The following is a 27,342-nucleotide window of genomic DNA, read 5'->3' as shown; positions in this document are numbered from 1 at the left end:
ATAACATTGTGAAAGAATTCTACGCAAATATTTCTCAAGTTCCATAAGCATAAAAAAGCAAACTCCTGTATTTCATGATAATTTTTTCAAATATAACTAACTTTAAACACGTGTCTAAGAGGATCAAAAGTTAATATATTTACCAACTAGCTTTAATAGCAAAGCTGCTACTATTCCAATACAGCTGTTTTTCCGTTCAAATAACAAGGAAATGAAATAATAAAATACTAGTAGATGTTTTATTAATTTTCTCCTGTTATTCTCGTTCGAATTCGAAATACAGGATATGATTTTTTTTTTCGTCTATTTCTTTCTTTCTTTCTCTCCTGAAAGAAATAGCCTGTACTTCAAAATATATATACTAAACTGAAACATTGAAACTAAAGTATTAATTTGTTTTACTGCTTCAATGCTTTCTAAACCTAATAATAGTCACAACTAAAAGGTAAACAAAAGAAAATAAGATCGCTCGGAACTGAAACTATTTATCTTAGTTAATTCCAGTGAGTCACATAACCATGGTGGTCAGTCGCGTAGTTAAGACGCCCTTGACTACTTGACTATTTCTCTCTACACGGCACGGATAACACGTGTCAAAATCAAGGGGAGAGGGAGCAGTCAAAGTTGACTCGCCAAAAAAAAAAAAAAAACATTGATTGGAAACGTTGTGAATGAAAACGCATTTTAAAACAAATATATAAATCACATGTTTTTGAGAAAACAAAAGTTAATTAATCTATTCAAAATTAATTTAATTACCAACTAAGCATAATTTGAAAAAAAATAAAAATAAAGATAAATAAAGTACTATATATGTACTTTTCTCGTTTTAACCCATCCATAGATCATTTGCCCGCGTGTATATCCATTATAGTTTCGCATGTTCGGAAATGAGCAAGAAATTCATGATGAACTACTAACTATTGTCGCAAAATGAGAAATGAGAAAGAAAAAAAAATTGCTTTATGATATCTTTTTCTTACTGAGAGACTTTTCCCTTTTGAACAGTATTAAAATTCTGAAACAGGAATTCCTTTTTAAATGGTGTTTTTTATACTTAGTACCCTTAAAAAAATGTTTAAAACTTTTAAGTGGGAATTTAATGCTATCAAACTTGACAGTGTCTGGTATTGTTGCTGAATCCAAGATACGGTCACATATTAGCAATCATATTAACCGTCTGACGTATGAGCACATTTTTTTGCCCACATGATAATACATTTTTTAGAATTTATACCAGATCCCCGTCAACGACTTCATGTACATTTTTAAAAATCGCAGTTTTTTACCGTTTGTGCCTACACACAAATGAACAGAAATATGAACACATGAAATATAATTGTTTTAGTATTATATTTTTCATGCATAAATTTGCTTGAGTGCGAGTACGTTTGATATTAATTTTAAATAGAAAAAAATAATTGGCAGGATTTCATAAAATTCACTTTTACAATCAAAATTGCTTTAAGAACTGCGGTTTCCAATGCGCTTTTTCGTTAGAACACAAATTCATAAGCAAAATATTCTTTCTTCTGGTGCATCAGGGACGGGCATTCATGATACAATAACTATACGTAAGTTCGCATGATCGAAATTACCCGTATGAAAACTCTGAAACAATTCTTACCGACGGCAATCGGTTGAAACATTCCCAGTTATTATTTTGCTACTTCAGAAACACACTTATCTTAAACAGTGACCAGGATCCGACAAAGCCCGGGCGACTTATCTTTCGAAAACCATGTTATACTTAATTTTGGTATAAGCTCTGAAAAGAAAGAAAAAAAAAAGTTTGGTGCCTAAAATGTTTTTTCTAGCGCTTAAGATTTTAGTTTTTGTCGGTCTCTGAAAATGACTCAAATTGCGTCTTCAAAGGATTAAAGAAGTCATTGGTTAAGCATATATCAACTTGATACCTGTCATAATTCCATAGTTATTTGCTACGGATGTTTACCGTTTCTTCCTAAAATAAGACCTAACCAAAAAAAAAAAAATGAGCGGTACTGTTTGACCGCGGATTGTATGTAGTTTGGCAATCTGCCAAGTAAAGATTATTCCAACTGAATGAATATAGCAGGGGAGAAGGGAAAATAACGATGGGATTTTGATGCACGCGTTTTATAATGTCACTAGTACCTTATTCATTTATTGCATTCGCTAAAATAAAATCAGGGAAAACAAAAATAGTTACCATGGAAAAAAAGAAAAGAAAATATTTTCATTTCGTTCAGGAACGTAAAAGCAAAATGGTAAGCTCAAAACTTTGTTGTGAATAAATAAATCAATTAATTTTTGCCAAGAAAATATAAATCGAATATAATTTAGATTAAAAAAATGTTGCTGAGAGCAAATTTTTTATTTTTACAAAACTAAGACTAAATAAAAGAGAGGCAAAAGTATACATCTGTAACAAACCAACTAACCTGTAAACTAATAGATACGCCTATTTTCGCCTATAAACTGGATATTGGCCTTTCCATGCTATGGATGGTCAGGCAGTAGCATGATTTTTCAGGGAGCTCTCAATATAAGCTCTGCCTTTAAAATAAGTTCTATTTAATATGACGTTAGAAATCGCAAGATCGGTTGCAAATATTACTGAGGCACAAACAGGGGTTCTGAGGATCTCCATATAATTTCTCAATCTGTATTCCTTCAAACGCAAACATGGTAGCTTTAATTTGAGGTCATGATTATTGAATGGGAATAAATGTATTGAACTTGAATAAATATAGTTTATAAATTTGAATAAATGTATTTCTTGAACCTAAATAAATGTGTTTTTTGAGTATAGTACAAGTATCTTACGGCACATAAAAAAATCAGACATCCCGTGCAATTAAGCCCTAGCGTATCGTTTGCAATAAAAATTAATATGAGACCACGTCTCATTTTCTGAGAAACATGGTAAACGGGTTTCGTCGACACAGGGAATCAATTCTTCTAAACTCGGCAATGACTTACTTTTTCTTCTGCGTCGCCTGGATTTCACCGTTATCCATTCCGTTGGAGCATGTCTCTTCAGATGCAAAGTGGAGAAAAGATGATTCATATTGCTTCGATCACCGAAATGTTGAACAGATATCCCTTTGACCAACGAGTGGGAGTGTTAGTCGGCGTGGAGCCAAATTTTGCAAGCAGACATCGTGAAGTGCGAAGAATTTTGCTGGAATTATTTTTAGAGGATAACTGAACGGAAATGGAGAGATGGTGAAAACATGCGTAGCGGTCACTGTTTCGTTCTGGGAAATGAGGTTGTGATAAATATAGATCCCAAAATGAGGGCTAGGTTTATCTAAAAAAACTAAATTTGTTATTTGGATGATATGCGTCATTGAGGAAATCGATTCTTTTGCAAATTGCAATATTTGAATAGTTACGAATAATTTAATGTTAAAATAGGCTAAAACATGCAAGTGAGAGCAAAAGGTTTAGCGATTTGTATAATTATATCAACGTCCGAATTAAGCCGTCACTGTGTTGTAGATACATGCTGTTATACTCACATAAAAATAACAGCATTTATTTACAACATAGTTGTTAATTTTTGTTTTTATCAATGAGCAACGCAAGAGCTTTATTTCTGCCTTTGGATTTTTTTAAAAAATAAAGACAAATAAACTTAATAAAGAATTACTTCTTACAAAACATCTAATTGAAATCTCTCGAGCACACTAAATTAGTAAGTTAAATGCCTGAATTACCGTGGTCAAACGCATGTATTAGTATCGTTAGTGCTAAATTCTTCTTTACAAATGAATTGCGTTAAATACTTGCATTTTTTATTCTTACATTTTATTGCGCTAAATGCGTCTGCTTAAAAGACTTAGCGGGAAAACACTAAATAAGGAAACGTTTTCAAAAATAATCCCAAACCCGTAGAAACCATACCTAAATAAATAACGGCACTTAGTTTTGTTAAAGCCAGTTTTGTGAGAGGAAAGGATTTCCTAATTTAAATGCAATATGTTTCACTATCTCTATATAGGGTGTTCCATTTTAACCTGCAAGACCTTTACTTTTGCAACCGTTAATCCAACGCATGCATACTTCAATTGCAAAAGTGTCCAAAATCAGATGTAGAAGATGTAGAGTTAAGATATTGAAAGTTTGAAGTAAAAATAAAAATAAGTCAAAAAATACAAAATTGAACTTTTTATACCGGGCTCAGGTCCCATAACTTATGTTTAGGGAAATATTCTCCATTACGAAATAAATCCAACACAAAAATTTTGAAATTAGTACGAACAATATTAATCGAGATATGAAACGTATCGTTTTGTTACTGACACCACTTTTCACTAGCCGTCAATTACATCTTTTAGGGGAAAATATAGCGGTTAAGAAGTGTTTAAAATTACATGTGTGCATAGAATGTGGTTTTTCAAATTGTTCTAGGTTTTGTAGTGTGTTTTTGCGTATCACGGCGCAACATTTGCATTTATTTTTGAATAGCAATGAAAAATATAAATATCTTGTTTTTCTTACTTTGACGACCTGTCATTCTTCTGAAAGGGGCGATAAGTTCCAATATCATCTTCTGTACGGTCCCTTAAAATTTTGAACTGGAATATCTATCCTGAATTTTGGTCGCACAAATACGCAGTGTTTTGTGTCAGTAAAAGTTTTCAATGGAGGTTAATTCTCTAAATAATATTAGTTAGGGGTAGGGCCCGTATAAAAAATTAAATTTTGTATTTTTTGACTAATTTTTGTTTTTGCTTCAAACTTTCAATTTCTTAACTCTGCATCTGATTTTGAACATTTTTGCAATTGGAAGTATACATCTTACTGGACTAACTATTGCGAAAATACAGATCTTGCAGGTTAAAACGGAACAACCTGTATGTTAAAAAAGTTTTGTCAAAATATTTTGAAATTGTGTCTGAAACTTCGGACCCAGAATTAATTTGCACGGAAGCTCTTGGGATCTGAACTTTTCTCTAATTTTAAGAATTTAAACAATTTAGACGAAACTCAGGCTATTTACGTGTAAATTACGAGTAAGTTTTGTGGACAAAGGGCTACTTCACTTCGTTCATAAGAAATTACGCCCTGCTTCGAACCCCGGGGGTATCACCTCGGAGCGTTTTTTCTTCCTTTTTAATTTTATTTAGTTTTAATTTTTAAATTCCGAATTAATTTTTGTGTAATTAATTTTTAAGTAGAAATTTTACATAAATTGCCTATTGAGGGTATAAAAGAGTTTCCATACCCCTTGACATTCTATGTCATTCGATACAGATTTTTTGCTGCATAAATGAATTTTGTCCATTTTTTTCAACTGATTAGAGTATAAGATATAAAAGTTCCTAATTCAGCGAAAGTCATAGACTAAACTCACTTCAAGTCCGGAGCTAAAGCGCAAAATTTGAAGACGAGTTTTCTAACGTACAAAATGTCTGTTTTGCTATGTTTGGGAGTCACTTAAGCACTAGGGTTTAAAATCCCGAAATCCCGATCCCGAATCCCGTGGGACCCCGCAGAATATTTAGCGGGATTGATCCCACGGGATTTTGATCTCATTTCCGAGGGATGCAAGAAGAGCAAGAAAAACTTTGTGTCTCATATGATTAACGGTGGATTTACCACTTAAGAACACAGTAAAAATAGAGTATATTTTCCTGAGAATGAATTGGTAACGGTATTCTCATTCGAGGTTTCGGTTTTCCTACGTTCAGCCAGTGGCGTAGCTACGCTTTCTGTCGCCCGGGGCGGTTCCTCAATTTGCCGCCCTTTTGATAGGAAATAGTTAAAGTGTTTTAATTAGATTTTAATAAAGAAGAAAGCAAAATTATTTTTTTCCTTCTTATTCTTCTTTCAGAAAAAAAAGGGAATTCAGAGCCCCACCGAAAAATTCTAAACGATAAGTTGAAATTCGGAATTTTAGGCAATTTTTGGTAACGCTTATGGAAAAGAGGCGTTGAGCTCGCTCCAGATTTTTTTTTTTTTTTCAAAATTAAAATCAGTTTTATGCTTTCTTTGGTGACGTTAGGGGGTAGGGACTTCTCAAGGAAATTTGCCGAAATTTAAGTCTTAAAAAAGCAATTTTAGGCTATCTTTGGATACGTGAAGATATTGGCTAAGGCTCAGCGGCGCTGTCTAGAAAGCTTTTCAACTAAACTGAAAAACACGTAAATATAGGCTCTATCTAGTGATGTAAGAGCCTCCCCTAACTCCAAAAAAGACTGAATTTTCCTCCCGAAATATTTTCAAACTTGAAATCAATTTTAGTCTATCTTTGATGACGTTAAAGAGAATAGGAAACGTTCAGGAGCCCTCTAGAAATTTTCCGATGCAAAAGTTTCAAAAGCGCAATTGTAGGCTATCTTTGGGACGGCATAAGTTTCCAACTATTTCCAAAAATGTTGGAAAGTCAGATATTTTTCCCGTGTCTCCCTATGAAATTTTTTGAAAATGACGTCCTAAAAACGCGACTTAAGCCGTTGTTTGACGAACAACGTCAAGAGAGAAAGTCCGGAGGGTGGTTTACCACCCGAAATCTTTTTCGTAACTGCTGCTAATTTGAAGCTTTTCATCACTGAGAAAAGAAGGTTTTGCGGTCTTCCCTCAGAAATTTCAAAAAACGAAATTTGGAGCCAGCTGTTATGACGTTAGGTGATTTCATGCACATTTGGGGTCAAAAGATCAAAAGCATGATTTACTTGTTGGGAAAACACGTTGAATTGTTTCGTATCAAAAGTGTAAAATTGCCGCCCCCCGCCAAAAAAAGTGCCGCCCGGGGCTGTCCGCCCCCTCCACCCCTCTCTAGCTACGCCACTGCGTTCAGCAATTGAAAAAATGCTTGAAATTCAAAATCCAATAAATTACGTTATAGAAAAAATAGAGAAAGTGCATTACAAATTCCAAACCCGTTGGAAAAGCCTGAACGTAATGTTGGCGCACATCTGTAAGCTTAAGGCCCCCATAACTTTTAAGTTACAAAAAGTGCACTCCAAAGAAGAAAGCAATGAAAAACATGACATATGTTTGGCACGACTTTGAAAGGGGCGACAGGAACTTAGATGAATCAGGGCTGTGGAGTCGGAAGAAAAATGGTTGATTCCGACTTCGGTTTTATAATTTATTTAAATTTCTTGTCATGAAATTTTAGCATTGTATATTTTATTGTAAATCTAAAATGCATACAAGTTAGATATTCAATTTGAAAATCAAATTATCCAATAGTTGCGATTTTAATAGTGAGATTACTTAAAACTCCCATTTTTTTAAAAAAATGAAAAGGATAAATTTTCTTCCCTTTAATGTTTAACAAATACTAGATGTTGATCTAATACTGTGCTTTCATTTTTTTAAAGCTGTAACTTGAGAGAGAAAAAAACTTTTTTGCTAAATCAAAAAACTTTTCTTGAGAGGGGTGGTCTCCCCCCTCCCCTCCGCGTGACACCCATCTGGTGGGCGACACCTCAACTTAGTTTCAGAGTTTATAAAAATATAAATACTTTAATTCTAAAACATTTCCCGAATGATAAATCTTAAATTTCATCTCAAACCTTTCAAGGAAAATATTGCACTATATCGCGGGTAGAGGTCGGGTACATGAACGTCTGGAGTAAATTTTACACAAAATGCGGCGGCATACAGCTTTATCCAAAAACCTTTACTGAGACTGCTACTTGGTGAAGTGGTGAAATTAAGCAGTATTCACCCTCTAATGAATGAAATGCACTGATACAAGGTAACAAGGACCAACGTGTAAGTTAAATTGGAAACAGCAAAACACAAATCCAATAGACATCGTTTTTGTCCGAAATTTGCAGTTCTTGAGCAAAAACCAAGGATAAGAAAAGAAAATTCTAGTTCAGAAGGTGATGGGGACATTTTTCTAAATGTCCACAATTATTTAATTTCAGTAAAACCAATTGCAGTGGAGTCACAGCAAATAAATATGATAGCTAGGTAGAGGTCTCTGACATATTTAAATATATTTTTTTAATTAAAATATTATGTCGAAAATCGCAGTTAAGTAGAGAAAAAATACACGGGTTGCAGAAATATGTTTCTAACAAAAGAGGAAAGAGAAAGGGATTTAAAGGTTGTAATGAAAAGTCACACCAGTACTCCAATAGTTAATAGCGGATAATTGTTTTTTGGTCAAATGAGTGAGAAAATTTTGATAGATATAATTGGCTTGAAATAATAAAAGCATTCATATAAATTTTTTAACCTTTTTACAATATTAGGATCCCCTAAATTAAATTTCTTTATTTCGCCTTCTTTAGTCACTCACCTTAATAGCTGTGGAGAAATGATTTTCTTAAAAGTCCAGAGCAATACAATCGGGGAAAGTTAAATGTAGAATTTAAGCAAAAAAAATTTTTTAATTTTTATTCCTAAAAATTGTTTTAAAAAACTGCCGTGAAAGGAAAATTACAGCATGCAACCATTTTTCTAAGGCGATGAGCTATAAAATTATAAAAAAGAATTTCAATGAAAAAACTAGTCTTTTTAGGTCTTAAAAGCAGAAGAGAAAAAAAGAAGACTGTTTAGGGATTTTAATTACTATTCAGACCCTGAAATCGGCGTTTCCCGCCTTATTTTTATGTTTGAGCTTTTGCTGCAGTTTAATCTTCAATCAAGGGCCAGATCATATGTTAGAATATGCAAGTATTTGTTTAATGTTAAGTTAAAAGAGGTAACCTTCAATCAGAAAAATATTGAGATTTTTTATTTCTGTTCGGGAAGAAAAAAATTCGGAAACATCGTCCCGCGACATTGAGTAATCCCCCAAATTTGAACCTCATATTTTTGCTCTAAATTGTTCGACTAACATGATAATACATACGGTAATTATTTCAGTTTAAGAGCAGACCATTCTTAAAACTATCGTCTAAGTGAGTGTTTGATAAGTGTCTGCAACGTTGTGAAAATTTCGTTAGTGATCCGAATCTCGGCACATTTCCCAAGCCTAAAACTGGCGTTGGTGTCGTTGCTGTCCGATTTCGGGCCAAATGCTGTACTTACTTTAAAAAATGCAGTAAAGAATAGATAAATAAAAGTTAGATTTTTTTTTCTTTTTTTTTCCCGAAAACATCGGCGATGCATCGGCATTTAGATGTTTTTTTAAGGCCGATTGGCAGATGTTTTATCCAAGTTAGCATCGGTCGCCGATGCCGATAGCTAAATTTTTGAACCATCGGCGCTGATGCATCGGCCTGACGATGCATCGGTCGAGTCCTACTAAAAAGCACAACTTTTTTTTTCTGACATTAAAATTTATTTTTTAGGTGAATAAGGTCAATTACGCGGGATCCCGGGAACCTGCGGAATCGGCTCCATAGAATCCCGAAATCCAGCGGGAGTAAATTCGGTGCGGGATTGGAAACCCCACTTAGCCCCTAATAGCTGTGAAATTGGGTACAAGTTAATTTGGACTCCGGAGAGGGTTTTTTTTCTCTTTTAAAATAATTTGTGAAGCGAATTTTAATCAAGTTTTTATTCTTCGGATAGAAGCAGGATTTTCATGTTGTTCTAATTATAATGAGCTCTTTAATTAAATTATATTTCCTAATGCATGGGAAACAAGATTTTCATTTTGTTCTAATTAAAATGCGTATTTTAATTTGATTCTTCCTTGCTATCGGTTTACATTTTCGCAAACCAAATGAGACTGCGATCAGCTGCTGATGGAAATAAAAGGGCTTTACCTGCCAACGGGAAATCCTCTCCCAAGTCAAACGGCACCATAGCGCGATTCCAGAGAGTAACTCTAGTAATATCTGCACAGTCAAGTATTTTGATAGACACCACTTATTGTTTTAAATTAGTTCAAAACTCTCTTCAAATACATATTTGTTGTTAGAAGGATATCTGAATGGGTTTTCCTCATTCCCAATTTTTTCCTCTCTAAAAGGCATTTTTCTTTTCCTCATAAAGATTTCTTAAGTGTCCTTTGTTTAACTTTCTTCAGTTGTGTACTTCTTCCTGACATGATTAGTCGTGCCACGCCTATAAGGCGCAAAAAGCCGGGTACGTCCCGGCTTTTTGAAAGTAAAGTTAAATTTCTTTCATTTTGAATAATTAATTCTTAATATTAAGTATAATTAAATTATAATATTTAAAACCAAATAATTTATATTTACAAAAATTTATGACGCTCTGCCGCATACAAATGATGCCGAAAGTATCAATTAACACCAGAAGAGAGAAGAGTAGTTAGGGATGCACCTGTGAGGTGCGCGCGAATAACGGAAGGTTAAAAGGTGGTGATTAACTGAAATTTCAAATAAGGTAGCTTTCAAGGTAATTTTTTTGTAAATAGAGCGAGCTTTTCAAGTTTGTCCTACATTTCAATAAATTTGGAAACTGAAAAACAAATTTTATTACAAACGCATCTGATCACCAGAGCTGCCACAACTTCTCTTCTGGGAGCGGATGGGCATAACGGTCCTCACATGTAAAAAATACCACACTAGGACTATAACTTAAAATTAAGGCTTCCGAAAGGGTTGATATACAAAACCTTCGCAGCATCGCTGGATTTGTTTGCATAAAAAATCTTGATGCAAGTAAGCAAATGGAATGTAAGTACTAAAATTGAAAATTTGGAGATGATTACAACAAATGATAGAAGAAACTCTCATTTGTTTTGGGGCAATAGATGGTAATTTATCTCAGGTACGTTCAACATGATTTAGAAAAACCTTTCAATGAAAGCATACCTAGAGTTAGAACATTGTACTGAATCTGACTATGATGAAATTTGGACAAGTGACTGAGCCTCCAGTCACTTCCCATCCCCTAAATCGGAACTTCAACTTCTGATTGGTGCGACCTATTTTTTATTCATTCATTTGCTTTTTGCAGGTATTAATCTAAATTTAAAAGTAAGGAGTTTAGGTATCCAAATACTCCTTTAAAAAATCACATGATAGTACAACGGCACCAGTAACAGACATGCTTAAGACATTGCTTTCAGGTTAACTCAGTTTTCTGAGCCTTTTAATGTATTTAGACTTTTTAAACTATTTTTCTCTCAGGCAACTACATCTCATCCAACGTTTGGCTGCTTCTGGATCCTCTGAATTTGTTAATTCTTTTTTTTTTTTTTTTTTGCTAAATTTCGAAGAAAGGTTCGACGCCCCAGTAACAGACACTAAACATTCTAATGATACCCAGCAACAGATAGGACGAGTAATGGACTGATTTCCTCTTTTCTCTTCAAAATGTGCAAAAGTTCTTAATTTTTAGATCTAAAACATTATTAAATTCAAATGAAGATGAAACACCGGCAGACCTCGTGGTGCCTGTTCCTAACCTCCCACCATTGCCTTGTAAATACCAATTGGCTGATAAAATTCACTCTGATAACACTAGATGGTTGCACCATATTCATGGGTCACAGCAACATCAGTTTTACTCGCCTAAAATTCTTATTATTTAAATCCAAACTTACGACTATCTGTTACTGGACCCTTGTCTGTTACTGGTGCCAGTACCAGGGGGTAAAACTGTTTGGAGGGTCAAAAATACTGACTTTACTGACCAAAATTTATAAAATACTGACCAATACTGACTAAATACTGACCATATATTGACTAAAATTAAAAAAATTTACAACCTTTGATGTAACAAAAAAAAGTATCATACTTAGTGAAATAGATACTAGCTTTGTTTGTAATATGCAGTAACATAATATACAGCTAATTTGGTACAAATTTTGACTGAAAGTTTAGTTTAATTCATATATTTAATGCATAATGAATAACATTTTCCTAAAACTCAGAAAATAAATTGAAAGGTTTTGCAACTGTTTAAAATATTATTAAGTGATTGGGAGCGGTTTTTCATTCACATTTATTTTCTTTGAAAACTCGGTGGGAAACCAACTTTTAAAAAAATTTGAAATTACGAAATACAAAGTGGAAAAAATATATAAATTATACACTTATTCCTGTTAATTTAAAGTTAAAAACATATTTTAGTAAAACTCTGAACACATTTTTAAAATTGTTTTAATTACTAATAAGCAATTATTTTTGCATGTACAAAAACTACACCCTATCTCAAAAATACAGACACAAGCCTAAAATACAATTCACAGTAAAAACACGAACGGAGGGATTTATATCACATGTGTGTATAATGATAACCAGTACGTGATATACATTACGGTGATTTATTTTAAAAATGCCATGTGTTTTGGTTATGTTTAACATGCAGGGAAAGGCTTTATTGTGACAAGGCTGAACTCGATCCGGTAACTTAGCTGTTTTACTGGTAAGTCAGTCCTTTTAGGGGAATGATTGATTGGTTTGATTCGTTTTTTGGCGCAAGAGCCTTTATAGGCTATACTGCACCAAAGGGGAATGAAGAATAAAAAAGGGGTTGAAAATTAACGCTATCCACTGGAGTTTATTGTTAATCCACTGGAGCTAGGGTTAAAATTTCAAATTTGAAAATATCACCAAATAGGCAATTGCTTCGTTCAAATGTAGAAGAGTAGAAGCAATTTTCACCTGTCATACCTTGACGGGCGACTTTCTAGTGTATTAAGAAAACTAGAAAATAAGGTGTCCTATAGTTACAAACACTATTTAATTTATGGATTTTTTTTTTAAAGTTGAGAAACAGCCCCAAATGAAAATATGAAATTGTGTTCCCATTACCTCTAGTTACTTTAAACGTATGGTTTTCCATCGTAAGCATTAAGTTATTCCTGTGTCGAAAAATATTGGCTTCCAGTTTCATATAATTTTGGTGCTCGATGTTGCCCAGGGGCGAATTAAGAGATTTATCAAGGAGCGGGCAATTATTTATTATTATTTTTTTTTTACCATTACCTCTCCAACATATCTGATCTTACATCTACTCCAAAATTGCACTTTATGAATTCAATTTCGTAATAATTCCGTGGAAATGTTTCGGTTCCCCCTCCTCCTAACATCATTGAAGGTCGTCTAAAATTGCGCCTTTTGGAACTTCAGATTCGAAAAATTACCAGAGGAAATTCAACAGATTCTTTTCCCTAACTCTACCCGAGATATATATAATCCTGTCTTTCAAGACTTAAATTTTGAAAAATGCCTGGCGGAAGGCCTCCAAACATCACCAAAGATCGAGAAATAACCCTGTGTTGAGCAATAACTGGAGAAAACCAACGTAATTATAGCACAAATATACAATCTGTACATTTGTATATCACCAAAGACCGTTTAAAATTGCTCCTTTGAAATTTTTTTTCTAAAAAGTTTCTGGGAGGGAGATTTGAACCATATTCCTTCAGTTGATGTCATACCAAAGATGGATTACACTATCGTTTTTGGACCTCAATTCGGAGAAATTAGCGGTGCAGGGTTCTTCAAGGGAGGGGCTATCGCTCATTCCTTGTATCTGTCCTTGATGTTGCCACACGTTTAACATTGGATTTAAGTTTGGACTAACCGATGGCCATTCCATGATATTGATATTATTCATATTAAACTACAGATTTGTCGAGTTGGATGTATCAGTAGGCGCTTTGTCTTGCTGAAATACAGTTTGGTCAGCCCTGCAAATCCTGTATTGGAATAAGATGGTGCTCTAATACACGCTAATAGTCGAGAAAGCTGATTTTCCTGTGACAAATTGCCAAATAAATGGACTTTTCTTATGCAAAGTCATAAGATTGCAACTTTGAATTGAAAGGGAGAAGTTTACGGTTTCCATCAGTCCTGTTTTTTGAGGCTACGTTCCACACTTTTACATTTTAATCAGTAAAGGACAGCTAACATCTAAAAAATATAGCCTAATTTTACGAAAAAATAAAATCAGCTTCATGGATGCCACTCCTAACACCCCTCACTTCTGACACCCAATTTTTTTGTACACCACTTGCCTATGATAAAAAGTGTCAAAATTATGGGATATCCTATTTTCTGTTTTTCTAAATAAATTCAACATACAATGAAGGGGTGCCCATTCCCTAAGATCAAGGGTGCACTCCCTCTAAACATTGCAAAAGACCTCCCCCCCCCCAAAAAAGAGAAAAACAGCCCTCAAAATAAACCTCCCTAAAACTTTCAATGGCGCAACCTGCGCCTTGACACCCCACCCTCTAGCTGGGCACCCCTGCATGATATTTTTCTAATAAATTAATCTTATCTTGCGCTTTACGTACTAACGTACTGTTTATAATCAGTATACACAAATGAAAAAATATTCTACCATTCAGATTTTTACAGTGAATTGTATTTTTTGTTTTTGTCTAAATTTTTGGGACAATGTGTAAGTTCACTTATACTGCAAGAACTTCTGATGAAAGTTAAAGGCAACAAATTAAAATAAGAATTGAAACGTAGCAAATTATTATCCAGTAAAACAGACTACCAGGTTGGTGAAATTGGGCTGCTATATTAGCAATTGATTGCGTTTTGGGCATTTTTTAGAGTTTATCAGAAAATGAAAACAAAATTGGCAGTGAATATTATCTTAAAACTTATTATTTAATAACATAAAAAAAAGTTCTCTTACATCCCTTTGCATCTCACTGCATCATATGTGACACGGCTAATGCGTTCAAGGTAAGGACTTCATCAGTTAAAAAACAATATATAAAGACTTCTCCTGACATCACATCCGCCCAAGAAGGTACGCAAGCATAAGTTGACATCATAAGACAATTGCCGCTATTTATTTCCGTAACGAGAAAATATAAGCTAATTACGAATTTTCACTGAATGATACTTGAAGTTTGGGAGGGAGTGACGCAAGTATAACATCATGACCATGGAAAAAAAAAGCTAAAATATATCATATGTCATGCTACGAGGTAATTCAACAATCTTGCACGCTTAATGAGTTCATATTCGGATTTACTACAGTCTTTCGGTAGTTAATGAGTTTCTTTGTGATGTTACTTACCTTTCCGAAACCACTTCTCATTCTTTCATTTCAAGTTCACTGCATTTTTTTAGAAACCCGAGAACAAAGCTTCTCGTAATTAATATTGAATAGAAATAGTCATTAGAGAGAAATGGCTATATATACTTTGATGTCAGATGCGCAACTGTGTTTTGATAGTGCTACAATATTTCGAATATTTAGTATCTTTTTCCGTGCACGGGAAAAAAAAAAGAAATATTTTTGTCTGTATCTAGAATATAGATTTTGAATTTTAAACTGACAGACACCTCCTCTAAGTTTATTTTCTAAATTAAGTACAAAAAGTTTATAAATTATATTTAATTCATGTTACTGAGATATCAGCACCGTGTGTTAGCAACGAAAAAGGTTATAGTTTAAAAATGTAACATTTTTATATCCGTACAGGAAGAAATGTATTCAAGAAATTTTCTTTTCTCAAAATTGGGCCTAAGTGTCCATTTTACTTTACAAGAAATAATTCATCGCCAAGTTGGTGGCGAATTCGGTGACAAATAGGATTTTTTGAATCCGGTGTTAATTTGGTGTTATAGGCGATTTTTAGAGAGATATTAGCAAAATATGCATTGAATCAACTTTAAAATTGTCGATGTTTGGAAAATTCATCCTTGTAGAACACTTTTCTGCGTAGGTTTGCGACACACTAGGGGTTGTATTTAAAGTTATTTCTCGCTCCCTCTAAAGCATTACTATTTCACTGAATTTAGTTTTTTATGCACGTTCCACACCATTTTTGTGTAATTTTAATTTTAGATCTCCAACGTTAATTTAAAAATATTACCCTTCTTTACATTGGAAAGTACCATCCTCTATGATTACCACGTCTTTTAGGTGTTGGAAAGTATCTGAAAAGTTATGTACAGCATACGCTCATTTTACGCGGGTTTGTTTTACTCGAATGAATTATGCAGGTTTAAGATTTGAGGGTTTGATTTTGTTTTACGTTGATGGATTTTGATTTTACGCAGAAGCGGCATGGTAAATGGAAAAAATCTTCCTCTTCTTCAAAATATAAACTCCTGAAATTAGTATTCAAGGTAAGCGGTCTTCACTGCTTACCTCATGGCCATCCTCATGGCCCTCATGGCCTCATGGCCATCATTTTGCAGACAATATATTGTAGACTGATGATTGAGATTGCAGACAATATGCAGTGAACAGTATGAGCTTGGGTCATTGGAGACTTTTGGGATTGATCCGAGAATTCTTTCTTCCAGAAGTAAAATTATCAAACTCATACATTTTAGAGCTCACTGAAGATGATCTTTCAGAATGAAAAAGAAGGACGAACCCATCGAGGATACCAACATTGATGACACACAGCAAAAAACTTTCATATTGAAAGTTTTGATCCTTTCTTTGACAATGGCAAATGATCTTTCTGATTAGTGAGTGAAGGAAGATGTCGTCATGGAAGTAGCACCAGAAATAATGGATTCAATAATGTCCTATGAAGAACTACAGCGAAAATTGATTAAGGACTGTAAACAGACTGTTATAACCAGCTAAATTTTTATAAACACTATCTTTATAATTTTATAATATATTTATCTATCACTAGAATTGAGTTTTTTTTTTTTTTTTTTTTTTTTTGTCTCTGGAACCTAACGCTCGCGTAAAACGAGGGCTACTGCAATGTATATATATATATATATATATATATATATATTCCAAACTGTTTTTATAATATTAATACAAAATTGTACATGTATTTAAGAACAAGAATTCCAACCCAAAAATGCTTAATTCGAAATTTTATTCAACTTTAGATAAATTTGAATTAAAGAGAAAATTATATGGTTAGAGTTTTTTAATGCCTCTCCTGAAAAACGAGTCTGCTTTGAGCTGTGTTTCTCTTGCATTGGAGTGTGATACACTTAATTTAACAAAAATTTTTCTGAAGAGTCTGAGAGTTGAAAAAAACACAAAAGCCTAACTCCAATACTCCAATATACTGAATGTATGTCTCAAATCCATAAGGTGAAATCTTTAAATATACAAAAATTAGTAATTGAACAGGGAAAAAGTTTCTATCCTCAAATGAAGTGAAACAGCTAAGTGAAACTGCTACCAATTTTAAGCTACACAAAAAGTGAAGACAGCTTACCCTGAATACTAAAGTTTCTCAAAATATTCGCTGCATTTTTCTATTACTCAGCTTCCAATCTTCGCGCCCATTGACTCACTTTTTTCACCTCCTTCCCACTTAGCAAAAAATGCAGAAAAAGCAGAGAAAGTGAAAAATAAGCTGAATTAGAAAACGAATAAAAGCATTCCATCTCCCACTCTTTTGTGAAAACATCCGAAGAAGCCAAGGACATGGTGGAGAAGACGAGACTTTTTATCTTCCGCCTTCCCTTGTTCCTGCAGCACCCCAGGGTCAGTGGTTGACGCTTTTTTGCTTTTTTAAACACACCCGGCAGCGAAACATCGACAGTCCTCAAACGACAACACCCTCAAACATATAAAAAGGAAAATTTAGACCCACTCGAATCACAATTTCTGCTCCACTTGATGAGCATCAACTGACAGTGATACGCATATCATCCATCAACAGACGAAGGATTCCTCTTCATACCATGGTAAGTGGATCGAAGGGATTTTTCAGTGATTTACTTTGAAAATAGTTATGTTTTAATACAAAATATACAGTTGAACTCTCTTAACACGATTGCGCTTAATACGAATTCACGGCTAAAACGAACATTTTGTTCGTTTAGGTTGGTTTGTTATTTAGTTGAATGAAAAATTTCACGTATAATATTGAGAGTCTCGGCTAAGACGAACAAAAATTTGTGACCTCTTTACTTAAAATATTCGTGAGTGGATACCGTAATATTCTTTTATAGAAATTATTCATCCTTTTGTTAGGTTGTAGAAATCCTATTGCGTAGCGAGAAGAAAATAATAAGAATTTCGATATAAAAAAAAACAAAAAAAAAAACGCAAATTTGTTTACTTTTGGACATTTTAATTTACCCGAAGATAAAACTGTTCATCTTCCATTGTGGATTACAACCTGTTCCGTGGTTGTCGATTATCATCTACCTTTTTCAATATTTTCAACAACATACATTTAAAAGAAATAAGTTACATTTTTCTGAATATACTAATAGTTAGATTACAATATGGTGTTAGTAATAATAGTTCTAAATATAAGTGAGCATTTCTTCACTTTTTCGCAGTATCATTCACTCACGGTTGTTACCAATAACGGATAATACGAACACATTCGTAGATTTTTGACAGTTCGTATTAAGCAAGTGGAACTGCATTACACTAATGGGCGATTTCCAAGATAATGTTACTGTTGTTTCGACTAGAGCGAAAATATTGGCGAGCCACATGCAGCCCATGTATCGCAGGTTGAGCATTGCTGCCTCATAACACACCAGTTATGCCCGTTTTATTTCGACATAATGACTTAAAATGTAAAAAATTATTTATGTTTCAATTGGGACATTCTATTCGTTGTTTGTTTGTAGCGGATCAAATGTGAATGTTACGCTTGCTAATTTCTTTTTCGTTGTATTTACTGTATAGTAGTAAACAAACTTTGTAGGAGAATTTCTATACCGCTTTTGCGTTAAATATATTGTTTACGTAAAAAATAATTGTTTTGAATAGCCATTCATATAAAGGTATGTCGAAGTGATGGTGATTTTTGTTAGTATGTTATGGTTACATTTCGTTGCTTTTGATCATCTATACTAATATTATAAAGAGAGAGAGCAGATTTTTGTGTATTTATACATTCGAAGTAATCTCCGGAACCACTGCATCTACTTGAAAAATTCTTTCACTGCTTGAAAGGTGCATTCTTACTGAGTGACATAGGCTATAAAATATGCATATATGTATTCATATACTAATTTTTTAAACCAATAGTTTGTCTTCACTACCAGTTTATGTTTCGTACTGTTTTATTCTTATAAACGTAAAAACTGTCACCGATTGTACCGCATTTGCAATAACAGAATGACTGAAGGTTCTCTTCGAGCTGAACGCTGAGGGATGGAGATACGTGAGGGAAAAGTCAAATCACTATGTCCAGAAGCGCCAAAAGCTTTACGTGTATTGGAGGCTGTAGAGGAAAAGGTGTATAGCATTCGATTTAGCTTGGACATTGCGAATAAATTAGAGTCACCGATTTTTTTTTTGCTCCAAAATTTATTGGAACGTTTAGAATTTAGATTCGCTTTGGCCAAATTAGTTATTGTACGCAAGTAGTGCAGATAGACGATATTCATCAGTGCTACCAAAAGGTGTAATTTTGCATGCATTCGGGATCTCCTGTAAGGTTTTTTATTCATACTAAAATCGAAATGAAAAACATCTGCTAAGGCATCTGCTGCACTTAAGTATATTTAGTTTAGAAAATTCTCAACTCAAAGAGTAATTGCTCATAAGTACCATATATTCAAAGTTATGAGTTAAAACAATGACGAATTAAGAACATTCGATAGGGAAAAAAAATTAACAAAGAGGAAAAAATAAATTAAAAATATTTGAAGAAATATTCATGACAACCTTATTTAAGCATTTAAAACGATATAATTAAATAATATAGCTCACAAATCTATTATTAGAAAATATCAGAAATAAATTGCGGAAAAAAATAGAGGCATGTGAAAAAGCAATTTTTCTAAAGAAAGAGAGTAAAAGAGGTTGAAATTCATCCCGGAATTGAAAACGACTTACCTCTAATATTCATCTTAATAGCCAATAGGAATTTTTGTCACTTAAGAATTCATTTAGAACATTTTCGTGGTCCAACATATTTCCAAAGGCTTTTGACAGTTAAAGGCCAACCTATCAATTAGCATGTATGGAACTCGGTATTATAGAGGAAGACAAACATTAGAAACTGACTTGATATTTAATACATTTAACTTTCTGACTCCGCTCCTAAACAAAGAGAACTGTTTACAACTATGTATTTACTCTTTTATGAACACTTTAAGATCCTATTGCTTTATGGCAAACATTTTAAAAATATCTTTGTGACGACATATTGCAAGGATAGCGTCAGCAGAAATACTAAGATTGTCGTTCAATGTCAAGCGATATAAATCAAAGTCCAATTGAAATAAAATGAATAATTTCTCAATAAAGTGGACATCGCCGCGAGAGAATCAACAATTCAAGGATAATTTCAGGAAGATTACTGACTTTTAAGGGAAAACGTTCCTGGTTTTTGCAAGATACGCTACTGACAGAAATTGGGCACACTAACTGCCAATTTTTTCCAGAAACGTTATTGATTTTACAGTGTGTGTACCTTAAAAACAACTATAAGAGTCTTTTATTACAAGTAAGTAACCAGAAAATACCTAGAAAATGACAGCTTATTAAAATAGATGAGTTGGGAATTTCTCTTTAAATGATTTGATCCTTAATGTTTAGCCTTAAAAAAAAAAGACTCTTTGTCAAAAAAATGACATGTGGACGTGCGAGAGGGGATTAGTTTCTGCCAACAAAGCTGTGCATCATCCACACGAATTCCTTAATTCTCTTAACTCCTCCGAACTTCTCTTCATGCTTTTAAAATTAAAGGCAATATCCCAATAATTTTATTGCGCAACTTGAATTTCCATAATCTATGTAACTGAATTGAACCCCAATTAAAATCACTAAGGAATAGTATGATTTATAGTAGTGAAACCTGTGCAAGTTGACCACCTGCGGTGCACTACTTTAGTGGTCAACTTAAATAGGTGGTCAACTTATAGAGGTTGATTTATATGATAAGGGATAATACTGTGCCTAGAAATAGCGGTCAACTTACAAGGGTGGTCAACTTTACAGGTTTTACTGTATTGTTCTTACAGCATCATCAGTAGATCAGTTGACTCATATTCCTTGCATCCCCATGGTCCCTGCCTATTTGCGTTTCCAATTTAATTGATTGCAATTTTAAATGAAAATTTCTAATGGCATCACCATTATCATCAAATTTGAGGTTCAAACGTACAACTTCACGATACGTAGTACAACGGTGCATATGGGAAGATTGTATTGTTCAGTGGGAAGTCTCGTTTGATCGGGAAATCAGGTAAATCAATTAGTTTCAAATATCATAAAAACCAAAGGAAAAATAATGCTTACTACTAAACTTTAAATTAAAACGTTACAGCAGAATATTTTTTCTTAAAGATAGATTTTTTTTTTTTTACCCGAACAAGGTCGGGACGGGCCGCTAGTTTTAAATAAATAATTTTCAATTTTCAGAAAATAACTACCTTTACCCTTACCCTTTACCTCATTTATTCCTGCCATCATATGCAATGTATAACCACAATTTGCATGAATATTTAAGCTTTCGAATGCAGCAATTTTTGCCTGACCTAGTTTTTGTCTTATAAGAACAATTATGTATGTAAATTAAGAATATTACACAGTAAAAAATGATTATTGTAATTTTAGAAATCAATATTATGTCCATTCGGATCTCCCCCCCCCCCCCCAAAAAAAAGGTCGATTTTTTTTTTTTTAGCATATTCTTATTTTCTCCCCTTTTACATCAAATCCATTGAAAAAAATCGTAAAAATTAACAACAGCAACCCGTGCCAACCGGTGTCTGAGAGAGAACCAGCACATAGTGCACTAGGCCGAATTGAAAAAACTTTTTTTCGAAATTCGAAATTTCAAGCTGATTAAAATTTTTCCTTGAATCCCCAAATGTACCGCATGAAAATTTATACGAATTAAAAGTATTCAGATATCCTACACGAGGCATAAAATGCATAAATTGATTTTTTTTATTAATTTTTTTTAAATAAAAGATATAAGAAAATATTCAGTTTAAAAATGATTAGCGAACAAAATTTTCAAATCAACATTTTAAAAACATATATATATATATATTTTTTTTTTGAAATGAAAAATTTAACTTAAACTTCTGAAAAATTCCATTAATGTGGCGACTAAAATATTGCATGTGAGCAAAAACTTCTATTTAACGCTAACAACCTACTTGATTGTTTATATTTTCAAATTGCTATTTTCTTAAAATGCATCTTTTATTTTTTTCAAAAACACATAGGAAAAATCAATTTTTTTGAAGAAAATTATAAAAAAAAAGGCCTTGTGCGGAGTATCTAAATATTTTTTTTAATTGGATAAATGCTTTTGTAGTACCTGTGAGAGATATAGCGGCAACTTTTTAAAAACTTAAAATTTCGAATTTCCGAAAAAAGTTTTTTTCGATTCGGTCTAGTGCACCAAGTACTGGTTCACACTTTCAAGATGAAAGTTGGTACTGGTTACCATTGTTCAAATTACGTGATTTTTTTAATTTAATTTTCTTGATACATACGAGAAAAAATATAAGAAGGTATGTAGCAAAAATAAACCAACTCTAAATTTTTTTTGGAGAGGAGGGAGGGGCCCAGGTGAATCGTTCGGATTGTTCCGTTAGAAACTGTCGGAGGCAGTGGGCTCGTGCGAGACCCACGGCTCGTGCGGCAAGCGTTCTTGGATCCCACAGTGACTCGTTACATCATACGAGCAGATGTAGGGGTAGTAGTTTTCCCTGAACCATTTCTAAACGTCTTGCGGAAATAAATCTGCAGTTTAAGCGCCCTTTTCATGTACTCCCTTTAACACCAAAACATGGCAACTCTGTCTGCAATGGTGCGAAGCCAGAGCGATGTGGGATGTCACTGATAGTCAAAAAGTGGTGCTCCGTGACGAATCCCGATTCATTTTGGGATCAGAGGGTATCCGTGCACGTATGAGGAGGCGCCCTGAAGAAAGGTACCACACCACCCATTGTATCGCACGATACACTGTCCGCACAGCGGGAATAGTGATCTGGGAGGCTATAGCCTATGATAGCTGGCCCACTCTAGTTGTGGTACGTAGAACCTTAACGGTCCAGCATAATGTTAATGAGATTCTGCAACCACATCTAGGACCGTTCCTAAATGGCCTCCCACGAGCAATTTTCCAGCAAGATAATGCTCGCCCGCATACAGCTAGAGTTGCTCAAGACTTACGTCCGTTTGAGACTCTTCCATGGCCATCCCACTTTCCCAACTTGTCCCCTATAGAGCACTTATGGTATCAGCTGAAACGCCAGATGTCGCCGTGCTACTCTGAGCAATATTTAGAAGTGGCTGTTAAAAATTTGGGGGTCCATCGGTCTCAGAACAACATCAGACGTTTAATTAGCTCAATGTCGGACCGTATTGCAGCAAAAGGGGGTTCAATACGCTATTGAAGTAGCACAGTATTTATCTCATTTCTTAGTCTGTATTCGTTTAATTGTCTAGATCTTGGGATCATGTGTATCTCTCATCTGTAGTATTCTGTACATTAAATTTCACTTCAATCCAATGCTTTCCTCTTGGGGCGCTATTTTTGATGTTCCTGAGTGTATCTCGAAAACTCATTTCTGCAGATGCTGCCGTTTGCCTACCCACGGCAGTATTATCTCATGCACGTCTAAATCCATTGGAAAACCTGGAATCCTATTTTTTTTTTTTTTCAATAATAACCCTTGGAAGTGGCTAACTATTAAGCACTGACCCTGTAGGATCACTGTTTACCTTATATTAAAAATGTATGAATTTTAATGATTTTTTACAAACTCGCTTTCCACGAGCACTCGGTTATAACGAAAATATCGCAGTCCCTTCAAGCTCGTTATTGACTGTATACCGGAATGAGAAAATCTCCAAAAGTGGCAAACCTTCTGGTGACCTATTTGTTAATTTTCGGTCTATCTTTTCGTCGAACAGAGTATAAATAGACATGCAAACGCTCACTTCTTAATACGTTTAAAATTCTATTTTAGCTTTCCCTTGTGATATTGTGTTGCCTTCTCTTCTCGGGTGTCCGGGGGCAAGTTTCAACAACTCTTTCATCAACTTCCACAACCGCGCAAGTTGAATCAGAGAATGAGCTTGGGCAGACTGAATCAGCTTTAATACCAGAGAGCCAAACCAATTACAATGTAAGTACACATTTCATATTGCTGCCCTCTTGCTTTAAAAGTACATAAAATACATTATAAGAGGCAATATAACGTCGAATCAAGTGTCAAGAAAATGTTTTTTCGAAAAGGGTTAAAGTGGCTAACCAAAAATTTGGAAGAAGAAATTTTTTCATGCGTTTTAGAATTACAAGGAATTTAGCAGTTGAACGCGATATGATACGACAAAAACTCTAACTTTGGCTTTATTTCTAAGTTTTCAATACCAAATTCCTTTTAACTCTAAAGTAGGAAACTTTTATTTTAAATTTTTATCTTAATAACTTTGTAGATTTAAAAGTACTCGAAGATAATCTCTATCATTGTTTTTTTAAATCAAGAATTTCGAACATCAACTTTGTTAAACAAGACGGTCGATCGGTTGAGGAATTGCATAATGACAAGAGTCTAAGGATGAATTTTCAGAGTCAAAGAAAAGGGGGGGGGGGACTACAATTTGAATTCGCGTGGTGTCACCAGAAAATTTCTCGACTGAGCAGCTCTGTTGAAATAAAATTGCCTTTTCATGAAAAAGAGACAACTTTATTAGTTATAAATTCTGTACCTCAGAGCCAGACTAGCGTTAAGTGAAAACATTCCAATTTTCAGTTTTTAAGTGCATTGTATGTAGAATCCTATTCCGCATCAAGCCATATGAGCATAATTCTAAAATACAAGATGCTTTGTAATTATTTACCAGTGTTAAAACAGTGCAAGTCCCATCTTTGTATGCACCAGGCAAACGTTTTCCCTCTCTCCTAAGTAGCGATTATGTGACTTGCGTTAGTCTGGCTCTGATATACAGAATTACGAAGCACATTGTTTCATTTGAAAGTGTTGCAACGCGCTGTAATCTACTAAGCAAAAACTAAGTTGTGTTTTCATCAATGTTAGGTTAGGGACTTGAATTAACTCTCAGGCTTTTCTGTTTAGACTTATCAACTAGCAGCTCAGCAGCAACGTCCTACCTATGTCACGGGTCGTGATGCCCAAGGCTACTTTCCCTACGCGTTCCAATACGTAGCTCAATGTGAAGATGGTTCCAGTTCACGACAGGAGTCTTCAGATGGCAACGGACGGGTCGTTGGGTCCTACACATTGGCTGTCGAAGATGGCAGACGAAGAGTAGTCGACTATGTGGCCGATCAGGTAAAATTCTTATGTGGACGCCACACACTTCCTTGTACAAGAGCGTACACAAGGGAGGGGCCCAAACACGCAGTTTTAGACGATCGTCGATAATGTTAGGAAAAAGGACTTATTTGCGACTGAATTCTTGAAAACGAAATTGTAGCTCATCTCTTATTACTTTAGTGCAGGCCCGGCTCCAGGGGTAGGCGACCTAGGCGACCGCCTAGGGTGGCAGATTTCAGGGGCGGCAAATGTCAAAGTTTTAACTTTTTTTTTTTTAATTTTAAGTGTAAATATTTGTTTCAGCTCCATAAGATTTATTTCTTCAATGCTGAAAAAAAGAAAAAGGAATGTGTCCCGGCGCTTGGATGGATATGTAAAACATAGTTCGAAATTTTACTAGAAATTCAACTTAATTTTAGAGGCGGCAAATTGCGTCATTTAAGTCTTTTGAAAATGTCAATATCTGTTTCAATGCCAAAAGATGCACTATTTTAATGCTAAAAAAGATAATTTAGAGTGGGTACCAGTGCTTGGATATGCAAAACCCAGTTTGGAATTTAACTAGAAACTCACTTTAATTTTAAGCACACTTTACTATTATTTTTATTTTATTAATATATTATTATTCTACATTACTATTATTATTATTCAATAAAGGGGAGGGGGCGACACTTGCCAATATTTTGGCGATATTGGCCAGCGGGCGGCAGAACTGCTAGAGTCGGCCCTGCTTTAGTGACAGGGATCGAATCTTACAATAATTTTTCGACATTGATGTCCCAAAAACTCAATTTCAGGCATAAATGATGAAATAGGATCAGGTCTTAAATGACATAGAGGGAGTTCAAGAATTATCCCTTGGAACTTGATGTCCAACAAAAGCAAATGTAGGACACTTTTGATGACGTTAGGGTAAAGAATAGGTTTCGGTACGCTTCGGTACAAGTGTGTGTGAGTGTGTGTGTGTGTGTGTGGTGTGTATGTCTCTTATACAAATCCAGTTTGTGTCGGATACTAACAAAATTTGGCACATTTGTCAAATTGATGCTCAGGAGTACACATGGGGTAGTTTTCGTCCCGCTATAGGGGGCAAAACTCCATAAGGGGGTTTTCTCATACAAATCCACATTTTTGTCAGATCTTTTCAAACAGCGCAGAGTTCCTTTGATGCTCAAGATTTCACACCGGTCTTTTTTAGCTCCAATGCGGAGGATCCCCGTTCTAGAGGGTTGTCGCTAGAAAATCCGTGAAACGGAATGTTTACGTCTAATAATAACAATGACTAAACTTTTGAAATTTTAAAAAAGTCCAAGAGGTCTAAATTAAAATTTAGAGTCATGAAATTGCTCTTTTCTGCGCGTTGAACGAAGTGTTTGCTTTTTTTCCCCTTTTATTTAAACATGGTTGTTGAACATGCGTCACTTGACCTAACTTTTATTTTCGGTGTAGACAGCGGAACGCCGGACAATGCAGCTAGTAAGTATAAATAAAATTCAACAGTACTAGACTTTGAACACAAACGCCGCTATTACATAAGCATATTCAGAGGAGAATTTCACTATGCTTGCGGATACTTAAAGCTATAATTTCAAAAGGTATGACGAGGGTTAAGCTATAAAGGTTAGCTATATCGTCTGAGACAAAGATCATCAAGGAAAATTTTAATTTATAAAATTTAATTCGGAGAATGTTTGCAGCGTATTATTAAATGCAAGATTTGTTGATAAAAAATTTAACTCTAATCAAATTACTCATGCCCATTTTCCTTAACTAGGATGGCTTCAGAGCAACTGTGGACACAAATGAACCAGGAACCGATGTGCAGAATCCGGCCGACGTTGTCTTCCATTCTGCAAGCCTGGGGGGTCGATCGAACCATGTTGCCCACGCTCCCACCAACACTTACAGGCCAACAACTTCTTACAGGCAATATCCAAGCAGATTCTACAGTCAGGCTCATGTTGCTAGACCTAATTATTATCCAGTTGATAATCATTATTACCCCTATAACTATGATTCTCATGCCTATCAGCACTATGGAGGACACAATGGCCAAGCATCGGCAAATTATTATTACAACGACCAAAGATACCACTGGCACTGAGTGAAAAAGCTGAGGCTGTGGAATATGTTTCTGTTAATGTGAAAGTTTTACTGTTCATTGTCGACTTCCGGCTTGGTTTCGGTGATCTGGTAAATAAAGCAATTTTTGAGAATTTTGTTGCAAGTTTTCTTTAGTAAAGCTACGTAGTAAGAAATATGCTTTAAAAATGCTTCGTTCGGTTATAAAGGTAAGTGGCATGAAAACTTGTGAGATTTGAAAAAGGAAGCTATTAATCAGAAGTCA

The 27,342-nt window shown here is 34.5% G+C and overlaps 2 protein-coding genes across 2 annotated transcripts in view; one reads left to right on the top strand and one right to left on the bottom strand.

The window, feature by feature from the left end:
* LOC129233011 (annulin-like) overlaps positions 1-27,342 on the bottom strand; it is a 104,682-nt gene that overhangs the window by 59,391 nt on the left and 17,949 nt on the right. The window lies entirely within an intron of this gene.
* On the top strand, positions 17,289-27,211 carry LOC129233021 (cuticle protein 16.8-like). The gene is made up of 4 exons (XM_054867106.1): positions 17,289-17,465; positions 23,685-23,843; positions 24,795-25,010; positions 26,770-27,211. Exons 1-4 carry the CDS (start codon positions 17,463-17,465, stop codon positions 27,097-27,099), a joined length of 708 nt encoding a protein of 235 aa, XP_054723081.1. The 5' UTR covers positions 17,289-17,462; the 3' UTR covers positions 27,100-27,211.

This window comes from Uloborus diversus, chromosome 1 (assembly GCF_026930045.1).
Source record: "Uloborus diversus isolate 005 chromosome 1, Udiv.v.3.1, whole genome shotgun sequence".
Classification (NCBI taxonomy): Eukaryota; Metazoa; Arthropoda; class Arachnida; order Araneae; family Uloboridae; genus Uloborus; species Uloborus diversus.
This window is presented reverse-complemented; position numbering and strand designations above follow the sequence as displayed.

Bases quoted from the DNA above. Each gene is read 5' to 3' on its own strand.
- LOC129233021 (XM_054867106.1), top strand. The intron at 23,844-24,794 runs GTAAGTACACAT...TTTTCTGTTTAG, and splicing joins AGAGCCAAACCAATTACAAT to ACTTATCAACTAGCAGCTCA. The intron at 25,011-26,769 runs GTAAAATTCTTA...TTCCTTAACTAG, and splicing joins TCGACTATGTGGCCGATCAG to GATGGCTTCAGAGCAACTGT.